The 13,972-nt window shown below is 39.8% G+C and overlaps 1 protein-coding gene across 3 annotated transcripts; it reads right to left on the bottom strand.

Annotated features, from left to right (window-relative positions):
• Positions 1 to 2,354: 2,354 nt before the first annotated feature.
• On the bottom strand, positions 2,355 to 13,702 carry LOC128615022 (transmembrane protein 125). Of its 3 annotated transcripts, XM_053636840.1 has the most exons (6): positions 12,954 to 13,702; positions 11,687 to 11,779; positions 11,257 to 11,331; positions 10,821 to 11,085; positions 7,239 to 7,592; positions 2,355 to 4,215 (listed from the first exon to the last, which is right to left on the bottom strand). In XM_053636840.1, the coding sequence occupies exon 6, from the start codon at positions 4,152 to 4,154 to the stop codon at positions 3,486 to 3,488; it is 669 nt and encodes a 222-aa protein (XP_053492815.1). In that variant the 5' UTR covers positions 4,155 to 4,215; positions 7,239 to 7,592; positions 10,821 to 11,085; positions 11,257 to 11,331; positions 11,687 to 11,779; positions 12,954 to 13,702; the 3' UTR covers positions 2,355 to 3,485. The 3 variants fall into 3 exon arrangements, with proteins under 3 accessions (XP_053492815.1, XP_053492816.1, XP_053492817.1); XM_053636841.1 differs by lacking the exons at positions 11,687 to 11,779; positions 12,954 to 13,702 and adding an exon at positions 8,300 to 8,442 and having other exon boundaries at positions 10,821 to 11,344; XM_053636842.1 differs by lacking the exons at positions 7,239 to 7,592; positions 11,687 to 11,779; positions 12,954 to 13,702 and having other exon boundaries at positions 10,821 to 11,344.
• Positions 13,703 to 13,972: the final 270 nt, after the last annotated feature.

Below are 13,972 nucleotides of genomic sequence, written 5' to 3'. Positions count from 1 at the left end.
AAAGATTTTCACTTCCCAAAAACAATCGATGCACAATTGCTTCAGTAGGTACTGTAGTATTTTAGCTAAGAACTGCTGCTGGAATCATAAAGCCTGTCCTGTACTCATCCCACGACTCTTATTCACAGTCTGCTCATACAGCACGTCCTTTCAACACCGTCAGTACTGTCTGATTTTAAAGATTTATAATCCCACTATTCAGTGTCACACCAGAAGAGGACAGGTTCACTTTGGAGTCTGGGTTCCTCTCAAAGGATTCTTCCTCAGGTCGTCTCAGAGAAACGTTCTTGTCTGGGTCACCTCTGGTTTGCTAATTAGAGATCTAAATCTAGATCCAGTGCTCCTTTAAAGCTGCTCTGTGACAGTGACATTTGTTAAAAGACCAATGCTAGACAAATTAAATTGAACTGAACTGATGATACAGCAAATATTGTTCGGTATATGATGTGTATTCCATCCATCCTTCCATCCATCCATTACCGCTTACCCTACAGAGTCGTGGGGGAGCCTGGAGTCTATCCCAGGGGACTTGGCAAGGCACGAGACAGGGGATGGGGTGGGGATGGGGATGGGGTGACAAGGGTGCCAACCCATCACAGGGTACAATCGCACACACACACACACACACACCCCAGAGACAATTTAGAGATGCTAATCAGCCTACTACGCATGTCTTTGGACTGGGGGAGGAACCCAGAGGTAATGCCCGAAGCACAGAGAGAACATGCAAATTCCAGACACACAGGGTGGAGGCGTGATTCGAACCCCCAACCCCAGAGGTGTTAGGCAAATGTGCTTACCACTACGAAAAAAAAAATAGGGTTTTACATGTGTTTATGTGAGGTGATACTCAATCTTCAAAATAGATTTGCCTAGGAATAAAAAAAATCCACCATCAGAAAACCAAAGAAATCCTTATTCAGGCCTTGAACTATATGAAATCTAATTTACAGTTCACCGCACTCCTGTACTATTACAGACCAGGTGCATTCGAGAAATACAAAACCGAATCACACGGCTGTGGTTGTGGAAGTATGATTGTGTAGAGATATCTTTTAATCTGCTGGCTGTATACAAGTGTGTAAACATGTGTAGGCTCGTTCCTACAAGCTCTCATTGGTTCCTTGCTCGAGAGGTCAGGGGTTTAAACACAATGGGTCCCAGAAACGGTCTTTGTTCTTTTAGTGACTGAACACAGTTTAAACACAATGGCCTGCCTGTTGAGGATAAGAACCAACATCACCGCAGTCCTGCAACCCCACCCCCCTCGTCCTGTCCCAACCCTCAATCCCTGACCTGCACTGACTCAGCTGGAGGAGCGAGCACACGCACACACACACACACACACAGTAAACAGAGACAGAGGCAGCATATACATATAGCTGTGGCTATTCATTTCTAACAGGACTACAAACATTAAAACACTATTTACACATAATTCATGTTTCCCTAAAGTTTTCATGCTTAGACATTTCCAAAGAAAGTGCAAAGCTCTCACTTTTAGCCGTTTCAACCGTCTCTTGATTGTTATTTTTTTTTTCTTTCCATTTTTAAAGGTAAAACTCACAATAATGTAAACAAATAACTGGATAAAATGAAACAAAATCAAATATCATGCAGTAGTGATCATTTATTACATTATTTGAAGATTTTGGTGGCTATTTTTAAAAGATTCATGCATTTACACACCCATAATATAATAACACTGAAATAAAATAGGCAAAATACACTCACCGTCCACTTTATTAGGAACACCTGTACACCTGCGCATTTATCCAGTCATTCAATCACGTAGCAGCGGGGCAGCGCATAAAATCACGCAGATACAGGTCAAGAGCTTCGGTTAATATTCGCATCAAACATCAGAATGAGGGAAAAGTGTCATCTCTGTGACTTTAACCGTGGCATGGTTGTTGGTGCCAGATGGTCTGGTTTGAGCATTGCAGATGCTGATCTCCTGGAAATCTCACACAGAACAGGCTCTAGTTTACACCGAGATCCCATTTTTCCCCATTCTGATGTTTGATATGAACGTTAGCTGAAGCTCTTGACCTGTATCTGCATGATTGTATGCATTGTGCTGCTGCCAAATGCATGAATGAACAGGTGTCCAGGTGTTCTTATCAAAGTGGACAGTGAGTGTAAGTATTTTTGCTTCATGTACAAGTATTCTATTTGAAATAAATGCTATTTTAACGTGCTATATATGTGGTTTCACTCTTTTTTTTTTTTTTTTTTTACTTCTACTGAAATGTATTTATTTATTTACTTATGTTTATTTTTTTTTTCAACAGCCAACCTTACATTTACAACTATGATAATTACCCATTTATTAAAAAAATTCTTGAGAACTGTTGAGAAGAATAAAATGAATTTATTTTAATAATGCCTAAAGATTCAACACTGTATAATCATATTCATCATAATATTAACATTTAGTACACGTAATTCTTTAGAATTCTTCATATTTAACTACAATTTATGTTTGTTTGTTTTTTTCAAATAAAATGTTTTGGTAAATTTTAATTCGTACTCAATCCCTCTAAATCAAGCCATATGACATAATGACATTCTGATTATGTAATAAAATGTCCCATAATGCAATAGCATATTACATTTTTGGCTTTAAAATAAAAATCTTTGAGAACACTTTTTAATCAGACGTCCATATTTTACTGTAAGAGTTACTGTATGCAATAAAGTTTTACGTTTAGGGTTATAAATGTGCTTATGGTATATGAAACAACGTCGATAATAATAAACAGCTGTAATTTAAGATACAATCAGATACAGTCAGCGTCTTCGCTCTCTTTCTGGGTGGAGAGCTGGTTTTATCTGATCGATAGTGTGTACTGCTCTCGCCGAGCCACAGAGAGGTCACGGTATGAAATCACAAACATGCAAACCGACACGGATGATGCGTTCTAACACACATTAAACAGCTCTGACAAGCAAGGTCCAGATGGATCTCCATTTGGGACACGCCTGTTCGCCCACATAAATAAATGTGTGAAGGACACACAGTCAATTCCCCACAGATGGTGAATTGATGTTTGGTGAAGCTCATTTACATGTTTGGAAGGCGACGGTTGTGCTGTGAGGAGCCAACATGTTTTATCTAAAAAAAAAAAAAAATGATTCATAGTTTCATCGGTCTGTGTAAAACTTGATGGTCCAGAACAAGAGAAGGCTTTGGGTTTGGGAGTAAGGCCGACCCAGCCGTGTTTTCAAAGCACAGTGAGACCAGTACAAGCATGCGCATTAAAACAGATAATACAGTATGTATTTTGTACCATCATTGCTGGAGTTTTATACATTCATCAATCACCTGTGCAAAACGTTCACTAGGGGCTGTGCGTCTTTATCGATCGCCTCTTCTGGAGTGTAGTTTCTGAGGAAAATAAAGATTTAAACATTTCACAGCCCAACTTCATAGATTCTGTACTTTTGCCCAAGCCATATATATAAAATATATAGAATTCCAGTCATATGAGTTGAGCCAGGCTTGACGTTGTATCTCGTCGGATACGCATCTGTCCCGATACAGTGAAAATTCCCAGCATCCTGTCTCTCAAGCTCCTCTCGGGTCTGATCCTCACCAAGTGGAAAACCACAATTGAGTAAATGGTGACAGCCACCACCGTGAACCCTCCACCTGCCAACAACACCACTCCTGATATAAACATATCATTGAGAGCCTGGCCCGGTTTGGGCATGTGGTATCCCAGAGCTACGTTGAGCAGCACAGCTCCGCAGATGAGCAAGGAAAGTCCAGTGAGGAGCACGACCAGTACGTCAGACAATCCTCCGCTTTTCAGGACGTCTACGCGCTGACGGCTGCGCACGCAGTTCATGTCCTGTACGGCTGAGCTGAGCAGCTGCTTGAGCACCACGGCTAATGCCAGCATGCACAGTGCCGTGCCCGTGCCCAGACGCCACTCGCTCGACAGGCTGGTGGTGCTGGACAACAGGCCGACGCCACCCACGCCGCAGCCCACCACCAAGGCCACAGAGGCGCAGTAACACATCAGAGACTTCCGCGGCTCACTGAACCACCACAGCTCCACCTGCTCCTCCAGGATATCCTGCTGAATACGGGACGGATCGGCTTGGTGGAAGCCTTGCGGAGGAGGAGTAGCGTCTAGCTCCGACATGTTGCTTGTAATGAGGGGACTGGAATGCCGCCAATGTCAGGGTAGGGACAGAGAGCAAAATCTGTCATACAGCAAGAAGAGATTGTGTTAGCTTATCTAGATTTATTTATTTGGTAGACACGGTCATGCAAAGCTAGATATAAATCCAATCCAAGCATAGTTCTGAGCAGGGTTAAAGGCTGTGAACTGGGACGCAGGTCGGAATGGAGCCTTAACCACCGAGCTCAACCACTGCATCGCATACAAGTGCCGTTATAGGTGTCATATTTCTACACATATTTAATAAACATATCATTTTACACATCCCTCTTTATTACACATAACTTTATTTATAGACTTTAATGTTGTGAATTCTTTATATTTCCGGATTTCATGAGTTGTCTGGTGAAAATTTCATGTGAATAGCCTCATTGGAAATATATTTACTGAAGAAAAAAAAAAAAAAAACATTAACGCGGCCAATACTTATTTCCCCCGCTGTACCTTACAAAGTCTGATGCACAATATCAGTGGGTGAACTAATCATAAACTTATTAGCTAGGCCACCAATATGCTGCTCATTTCTATGTTTTGGCTAAAAAGAAGTGTCAGCTAGCCTAATGTACCAACGTTTGGCTAGCTAGTGTGCTAATTAAGAGCATGAACACAGACTAAGGTAAATCAACGAGTTCATAACCATTATCGTTTCTATTATAGTTTTTAATGTAGCGGAACATACTGGCTCTCCTATTATTATTATTATTATTATTATTATTACTACTATTACTGTTATTATTATGAGTGAAAATGAGTGGAAGAGTGTATATTATGAGAAGAAATTCCCACATGCTATGTTAATTTGTCCATCAACAGTATGTCCCTTTGGTCTCTGTGATCCTCAAGGCGAGGTTGTGGCACTGACAGCTTTTCATTAAAATCCTGTCAGCAGCTTTAGTGGAGCAGTCAGCAGTCAGCTTCCTGCCAGAATATCACCTCTACTCTCAGAAATAAAGACGCTACAGCACACAGCGGATCTATAAACCAGAGAAAGGCAGGAAAAATACTCCAGTGCTGCAAGACTTGCTCAACCAATACCTTGTGGATTATTTTTCCTGTTCGCTATAATTGTTTTTCATTGGGAGTGCTTGACATCGCTGTGTGGTTCAATGAGAGCATGTGCGATACTGTTAATTAAGTCTCCATAGACTCTTGTCACCAGCGTGCAATGCTTTGAAATAGCTTGCTGTATTTAAAGAAAGCACATGGACTAAGTGGGGAGTGATGATAAATAATGCTAACGGGGAAATGTGTTCACCTAGAAAAATATATGTAATGTCATTGAGGAGAAGATTTATCATAAAAGTAGAGCAGTAGTGCTGTTACGCTGAGTTTCATGCAAGCTGACGTTTTCCAGTGACTAGGATGGAAAAATACACTTCGAGAGCCTTAGAGTGTTTACAGCCATTGAACTGGAACCGAAATGGATTTCATTGGGGTTATAGATCATGAATCTACACAAATTAGCCCATGTTGAAGTGGGGGAGATCAATATAGTATGCAAAAAAAAGATCCATTACAAATCTGTTTATAAATAAATGTGTTTGCTGTGAAACCCCGAAATTAGTTCTAGTAATTGCACCTGTTTTCAGTCAGCCCCAGAGTTTGTTAGAGAACATCCCTGAACAAAAAGCATCAAGAAGACCAAGGAGCTAACAAAACAAAATGTCCGGGACAAAGTTTTGAAAAAGTACTAATCATGATCTGGTTCTGAAAAATAACCTGAGCCTTGATCCAATTCCATGGATCCCCATTAAATCAATCAATATAAAAAATAAAAAAAAGAATATGGCACAATCGTGACTCTGCCTAGAGGAGGCCATCCAAAAGTCAGTGAGGACATTTGTCAGAGAAACAACAAAGAAGAAGGAGCTGGGGAGATCCCCAACTAAGCTGGGAGAAGCTGTTCACAGTACAACCATAGCCTAGATATTCTACAAAGATGGGCTTTATAGAAAAGTGTCAAGAAAGAAAATCATTATTTAAAAAAAAAAAATGCACTATTAATTTCAGCGTTGGAGACACTAATTGCTGAGATTGGCGAAAACCCAACACTGCTCATCACCTTGAGAACAGTATCCCCATAGTAAAGCATGGTGGTGGTAGCTTCATGTTTTGGGGGTTATTTACATTAGCAGAGACTGGGACAATGGTCAGGGTTCAGGGCAAGATGGATGCAGCCAAATCCAGGCAATCTGTCAAAATGTAACAATTGTTCCCCAGTAGTTTCCATCCAATCTGACAGAGTTTAAGCAATTTCAAAGAGGAATGGGCAAAAATATCAGGATCCTGATGTGAGACATATCCCACAGGACTTGGTGCCGTAACTGTAGCAAAAGATGGGTTCTACCCTAACCCAGTATACTTATGCAACCAACAACTGTCTGCTTATTTGTTTAATTAACCTTCACCTCACTATCATATTATATATAAGCTATACATTTTGTGCAAATCAAATGGTAAAAATCCAATTAAAGTCCATTTCAATTAAAATAATTAATTGGGGGAAAATGTAGCACTACAAAATGCAGAAAAGTTAAAGGGGGTGAATATTTATGCAATGCACTGTACATAGCTGTCAGATTCATAATGATTAATTACTATAGACTAAATGGCAGTGCAAACCTTGGACTAAATCTTTGTAATGACTGATGTCAGCTGCAGTAATTCCTCTAAATCAAGACAAGATCGTTGATAATACTGTGTATCTCTTTCCAGGTCACTAATTTACAGAAATTCATTTAAGTGATAACAACAAATGGGTGGACACTGATAAGGGAAAGATCTACATCCAGCTGTAAAGCTAGCTAACGCTCTGTTGAGACACTGAAAACCAGTGTTTAAACAAAAATGCCCGTGTTGGCACAAGATCTGAGCATGAAGTTTTGTTTGACTTTGTTGATGTTTCCTTATGGAAAAATGGTATACATTTCAAATACATGTGTTTGTGTGAGTAATATGAAAAGTGCCTAAAAACCAGATGTGTAACATGCACACATGAATCATGTTCTTACATGTAATCTGTGTGACTGTTCTGTAAGGCTTTACCTGTGCATTCAACCTTGATTAAATATCCTCTTGATTTTCTGAACAGTTAATAAAAATATTGGAAAAAAAGCAAACAGAGCTGCACCCTTCCGGCTTGATTCATGCCAAACATCAAGGCAGCCTGGGTTCACAGTCTGATCCAGAGTAAAGCAGTATTCTTTGGTGTCAGGCTCTGTAATGCTACGGGAGATGTCTCTGAATAGGAAGCATTCACAAAGAACACTTTTTTCTTCACTGTAGTCAGCGAGCAACAGCTGATGCCTTGTTTCTCCCCAGGCTGGTTGCAGGACACAGACCGTGAAGTGAGATTCTGTGTCTTTGTCTAGGCCTGGATGAGGTTAACTTCTCACTGTCCTGAAGAGGAGAAAGAAGAAAAAAAAAAAGAAAAACCCAGACATTGATATTTTGAGGTAGAAGCTGTTGGTTTAAGAGGATACTCAATTTTGCATCCTGTTGAGTTCATTAATACTACTACTACTACTACTACTACTACTAATAATAATAATAATAATAACACTAATAATGCATTCTTTCCTTTGGAAATCATCAAGAGCTATGTAATAAATCCTGAGCAGGGGTGAACGAATCATAAACACAATAGCTAGCCAATCAGGCAAGTTGCTGCTGCACAGTCCCATGTTTTGGTTGCCCAGTCACTTAATTGTCTACAAGTTAACATTAACTGGTAGCTAATATAGAGTAATAAAGTATGGTGAGCAAATAAGCTAGTTAAGTGAAAATACAGACTAAAGAAAAACAAACAAGTATACGTTTATATAGCACATCACGCTACAAAAATCAGCAAGTCATTGGCCAATAATTCTGGCTAGCATCTTATATATATATATTTAACCATGAGGTGATAGTTACTTTTACCAGGAGACTTATATAATGGCTTTGCACTTACAATTGTTTTTGCAAAATCAGCTTGTCATGGTTTTTTACCTGAGCTGTTATCTGAGTAACTATAATGTGAAGAAACAAAAACCTTTGGCTTCTCCTACCTTTACCCCGCATTTCCTGTTTATAAATAAATAACTTAATAAAAAGTTATGACGTACCTGTAATCTAAAAATATGGTAATCATAATGGCTCTTGAGGCACAGGAAGGGTCCAGCTCTGATAAATCCATGCCTCCTAACAGAGCACATCGTGTGCTCTATAATCCAACACGTTTATCAGCCTTCACCCACAGCTCTGGTTACTGTAAGGCATGCGGAGGAGTGAGTAAACTATTTACTATGCACAACTAAACTTAATACATATCTCCTGAGTTCCAGCCTTAATCTGTCTTTATTCCTCTTTTCCATGCTCTCTTACGTCTGCCTCACTAACTCCCTCTCAGTCGAACTATTGGCGTTTTGCTGGCTGGCCAGATTAATGTGATGGAAAATCAAAGGTGGTTCTCCTCCTTTTTCTCGTTCTCTCTCTTGCCGCTCTCCTTTCAACAAACACTACTTTTATTACCCTGCGGTCTAACCGACGGTTACTGTTGTTTAGCACGGTCTCACCTCAGCAGCCAATTTTGTCACCACCTGTCTCTGTTCCTCAAATGTCCACACTATTATGGTCCATATCGTTTCAGCAGAAAACAAACAGAACTAAGATGGATCTTGATATTTTTGATGAATAAAATACACAGTGAACATATGTTGGAGTAAGAGGTGTTTTATTATTATTATTATTATTATTATTATTTTGCATTGCAACTACAATACTATACATCTGGATTAGCTCTTTAGTGTAAGCTCAGGAGTTTTCATTGTCTGACCTGCTGTTATTGAGCACAGCTGCAATATTTAAGAATTAATTAACTCACCAATTAGCATGCATATCCGCCCAGCTCTACACTGCTGACCAAAAGAAAACTGCTTCACTTTTCTCCCCCCATCTCCACCCCCTCAAACGCAGACCAAACCTCTACCTCGACTATCCTCCAGGCAATAAGTGCAACACCCAAGAATCATAACCTGAATCTGACGACGGCAGAGTTCCAGCTTTCCACCTGGCACTGTGCTCCGTTCTCCATTCTGACCTCCATCAGGGTGATCATTATTAGGCAGGGTTAGACAACTGCATCCAGTCCCTCTCTCAAAGCTTCTCAGTCACTGCCTCCCTCTCTTCTCCTTCTCTCTCTCTCACTCTCCCTCTCTGCCACAGAACTTTCTGGAATCTCAGCGACTCTGTGTCTGCCATGTTATAAGACGAATGTCGTCTACGGATCTGGAAACTCGGAGTAGTTGACTTACTTTTTTATTCACTCACTCGCTCAGAGTGCACATACTTTATTAAGTGCTAAACTTTTCTTAAGTGCTCAAATGAATCAGAAGACTAAAATTGTATACATGTTCAGAAAAACAGGGTGCTGAACTGTACCATCCTGTGTACATTTTAGCTAGAAGGGGGCACTATATCACAATATAGTTCACATCTTCACACACTACGGACACTTTGGACATGCCAATCAGCCTACCATGCATGTCTTTGGGCTGGGGGAGGAACCCGGAGTACCCAGAGGAAACCCCTGCAGCACGGGGAGAACATGCAAACTCCACACACACAGGGCCACGGTGGGAATCGAACTCCCGACCCTGAAAGCGTGAGGCAAACGCGCTAACCACTAAGCCACCGTGAGTCCCCAGGAAGCACAGTTCCCCCCATAATCCTGTAGTATGGTGTATAATTGTAGAATATTTCTGAAGTAGGTAGGTACAACCTGTTCCCATGAAATCAATAGACCATGTATCTCATGCATTTTATGGTCAATAATGTTCGTCTAAGGGTGAATGTCTTTTTCATGGTTCGTGTTTATGTATCAGGGCTGTTTCCTGCTTCTCCGACATAAACATATACCACTATTATTGTGAGACAGCCCTGCTGAAAACAAACATGTACATTTATGGCATTTGGCAGACACCCTTATCCAAGGCAATTTATATCTAATTTATACAACTGAGCAGTTGAGGGCCTGGCTCAAGGGCCCAACAGTGGCAGCTTGGTGGTGCTGGGATTTGAACTCATGACTTCTGGTCAGAAGTCCAATGCCACGGAAATTCTAATCTTTTCCACTGCATTCCCCATTACAAACCATCAGCCGCTACCCATTAAATGCATTACCCTTACTGGTCCTTAATGGTATCCACTAGACATAACATGCCACCAATATAAGGCAATAAATGACCATTACGGACCATTCCAATCAAAAACAAAACAATTCCCATTCTCACCATTATAATTTCTATGAGGGTTTCTATTGTTTTTTCAGCAGGGAGTAAACCAAAGTAAACTAGCACAGCAAATATCTTCAGTGTAGTCCAGTTACATAATTAAACAAACATGTCAAAGCAGCCCAGTGTTCACACAAGTCTCACTGAATGTAGCTCAGAACTTTATTAAGCTGTCGGTATAAGGATTATTATACGACAGCAAAGTATAGCTGAAGGCTAAAGTGAAAATGCTTCCGTGTTTCAGTTAAAAGCGGTTTCTTTGAGGTTGGGTACAACTTGGTTTGTTTTATCCCACACCGCCGCTCGGAGGTAAACGCTGCCTCTATCCCGAGTGAACACAGCCCTCGGTTCTTACCTGTAATAACACAGTAGCCTCCATTTCCGCTCCTCAATCACACAACCCCTCTTCAACCCGGCTTCTCCACACCTCCATGGCTTAAAACCGGACAGACCTGAGGAGAAATATCAGCAACTTCTCTCTGCGTCGACACTGAAATAGGTTCTGCTGCTCTCTCTGGGTGAACAGCACGGCAGGTGATTCATTCTCTCTCTCTCGCACTCGCTCTCTTTCTCTCTCTCTCTTTCTCTCTGTGTATCCGAAGTCCGGGTCCAAAGGTAGGCTAGATAAAGGTTTAAAAAAAAAAAAAGCTGCCTTATATCGCACCTTAGAAGTGCCTATGAGTCGATCCACACAAAGACTCGACTCTCCTGTTTCAGGTAGTTGGGATTCGGGAGTCGACTCCAAAGCTAGCTCGAATAGTACAGGTATTTTTCTGGCTCAAATTCACTACCATTGTAGACTGAGGAAGTGTGAGATTCCTGCTGCTATACTAGGAACACCAACCGTCTAGTAGTAACCTATTTTACTTTGGAAAACAAAGTGGAATATAAACATTTAGGCAAAAAAAAAAAAAAAAAAAAAAAAAAAAAGAGCTTAAGGACCTAACAGTCAAGCTCATTTAGATTGCAAAGTTAGTAGCCTATTATTCGCGAATTTTCTATTGTTTTAGTAATAAATGTCAATTTATTGCTTTAGGAATAAACAAGTTTAGCACTACTAAGGGCTACAAATTCATGTTTTTAGGTCAGTAATGACCAGCAATTTAATTTCTAAATCTTTTTATTTTAAAAAACAATTGTAATAACCGTTTTTTATTTTATTTTATTTTATTTTATTTTATTTATTTATTTTAATGCAAAGAGAATACTAAAGCCATTTACCCTGTAATACCAAAAAATTATGACACCAAGTGGCTGGAAAAATAAGTGCTGTCCATTCATCCATCTACAACCCCAATTCGGAAAAAGTTGGGACTGTATGTAAAATGCAAAAAAAAAAAAAAAAAGGATTAATTTGAAAATCCTCTTCACCCTGTACTATATTGAGAACACATTATTAACACATTATTTGATGTTTTACTTAAGTTAAATTAAGTTAAATTTATTTCTGAAAATATACACTCATTTCAAATCTGATGACTGCAACACACTCCAAAAAAGTTGGGACAGTCGATTGTTTACCACTGTGTAACATCAACTATTCTTTTAATAACACTTAAGTGTTTGGGCGCTGAGTGAAGACACCAGTTGGATAAGTTTAGCAAATGGAATTTTCCACCATTTATCCATTATGCATTTCTTCAGCTGTGCAACTGTACGAGGGCTTTGTTGTCTTATTTTGCGCTTCATAATGTGCCACACATTCTCAATCAGAGACAGGTCAGGACTGCAGGCAGGCCATGCTAGCACCCGCACTCTCTGCTTACGCAACCATGCGCTTGTAATCCGGGCAGAATGTGGTTTGGTGTTGTCCTGCTCTGGATGGCAGCATACGTTGCTCCAAAATGTGTACATATCTTTCTGCATTAATGCTGCCCTCACAGATGTTCAAATTACCCATGCCATGTGCACTGACACACCCGATACCATGACAGACGCTGGCTTTTGGACCTGACGCTGATAACAGCTTGGATGGTCCTTTTCCTCCATGTCCCAGAGAACATGATGACTGTTTTATCCAAAAACTAACTGAAATGTTGACTCGTCGGACCACAAAACACGATTCCACTGTTCTACTGTCCATCTCAGATGAGACCGAGCCCAGATTATTTAAACTTTTCACATCACTATTAGTCCTAAATTGCCCCAGTACCCACGTCCTTTTTTTGGAACGTGTTGCATGCATCAATTTCAAAATAAACATTTCTCTTCAAAAATGAAGATGAAATCTACTGGGCATTTCAACTGTCCCTGTACCTATTATATTAATATAATCTTTCTGTTCGAGCATTTGTAACAAGTTCAATAAAGCTCTTATTTATACAGTAGCTAAATGTAGGATAATGCAGGGAACATGGAGTGAAAGCCACACATACAGTTCTGTCACATCTTCTTGATAAAATATACCTTTCAATGCACACAAAGTGTGTCCTACATTTACTTCCATTCATTGTATTACAACCAGAATCTTGTGGCAGATGCTACTTACTGCAAGCTTTGTGGTTGATATTGGGCAGGTTGGATGGAGGAATGAAGGATGAAGGAGAGGTAATAGATGTGCACTGTCAAAAACCAGAGAAAAAGAGAGATATGAAAAGAGACAGGCCTGTACTGACCCATTACTATGAGTGAGAGAGAGAGAGAGAGAGAGTGTCTGAAAACAGGCATGTAAAATGAGTCTTGCATGGAAGTCATGTGTGATTATTTATGAGATCCAGTCTTGCTGCTAGCGCACCACTGAGCAACAAAGACACCTTTGCTTTATCCTGTGGCAGCTCAGTAGAAGTGTAGTTAAATGTCAGACCTTATTCCACCTGTAATGAGTCCATGATTACTGAGGACCACTTGTGGCTGAACTTCAAGTTTATTTTTTTTTTAGCTTACATCTTCCCTCCAATACCACCCTGTTCACACATACCTTGTCTCGAACACTATCATCCTGGATCTCATTATTAGGAGCATGGACCCCCCCCCCCCCGCCCGAAAAAAAAAAAAAAGACACTGAGTCCCATACCTCTTAGCAAACACAAATGAAATTAGAAATACATTCCATGGGAAAATATGTAGTATCCCCAAATCATTTCAGCACTGCATTGACACTGATAAACGAATACATACTAGGGAAGATAAAGTTTTACAAATTATTATTATTATTATTATTAAGAAATTATTTTGGGTGATTCCTTGCTTGGGATGCCACTTAGCCATTATAACTCTTAATCTGAGAAAACATGACAAAACCACCAAAAAAATTTGTTTTTTCCCCTTTGCTGCTACTGGTGTGCTGACTGTGAAAAAATGTCTTTATTGTTTAACCTTTGATCTTTTATTTTTAAAAATTCACAAAAATACTCTGCTCTCATGGATATCAAACAATTGCAAATACTTTTTTTAAAATATAGGTTTGCAACAATTATTGCAACCCCTATGAATTCATATGAGGAAAATATATGTGAAGATTATTCCTATTGATATTTCATATTTATTTTTTTTAGTACATCTGGGTGA

The sequence above is a fragment of the Ictalurus furcatus genome, chromosome 11 (genome assembly GCF_023375685.1).
Source record: "Ictalurus furcatus strain D&B chromosome 11, Billie_1.0, whole genome shotgun sequence".
Classification (NCBI taxonomy): domain Eukaryota; kingdom Metazoa; phylum Chordata; class Actinopteri; order Siluriformes; family Ictaluridae; genus Ictalurus; species Ictalurus furcatus.
Note: the sequence above shows the minus strand (reverse complement) of the source record. Positions and strands in the feature narration are given on the sequence as shown.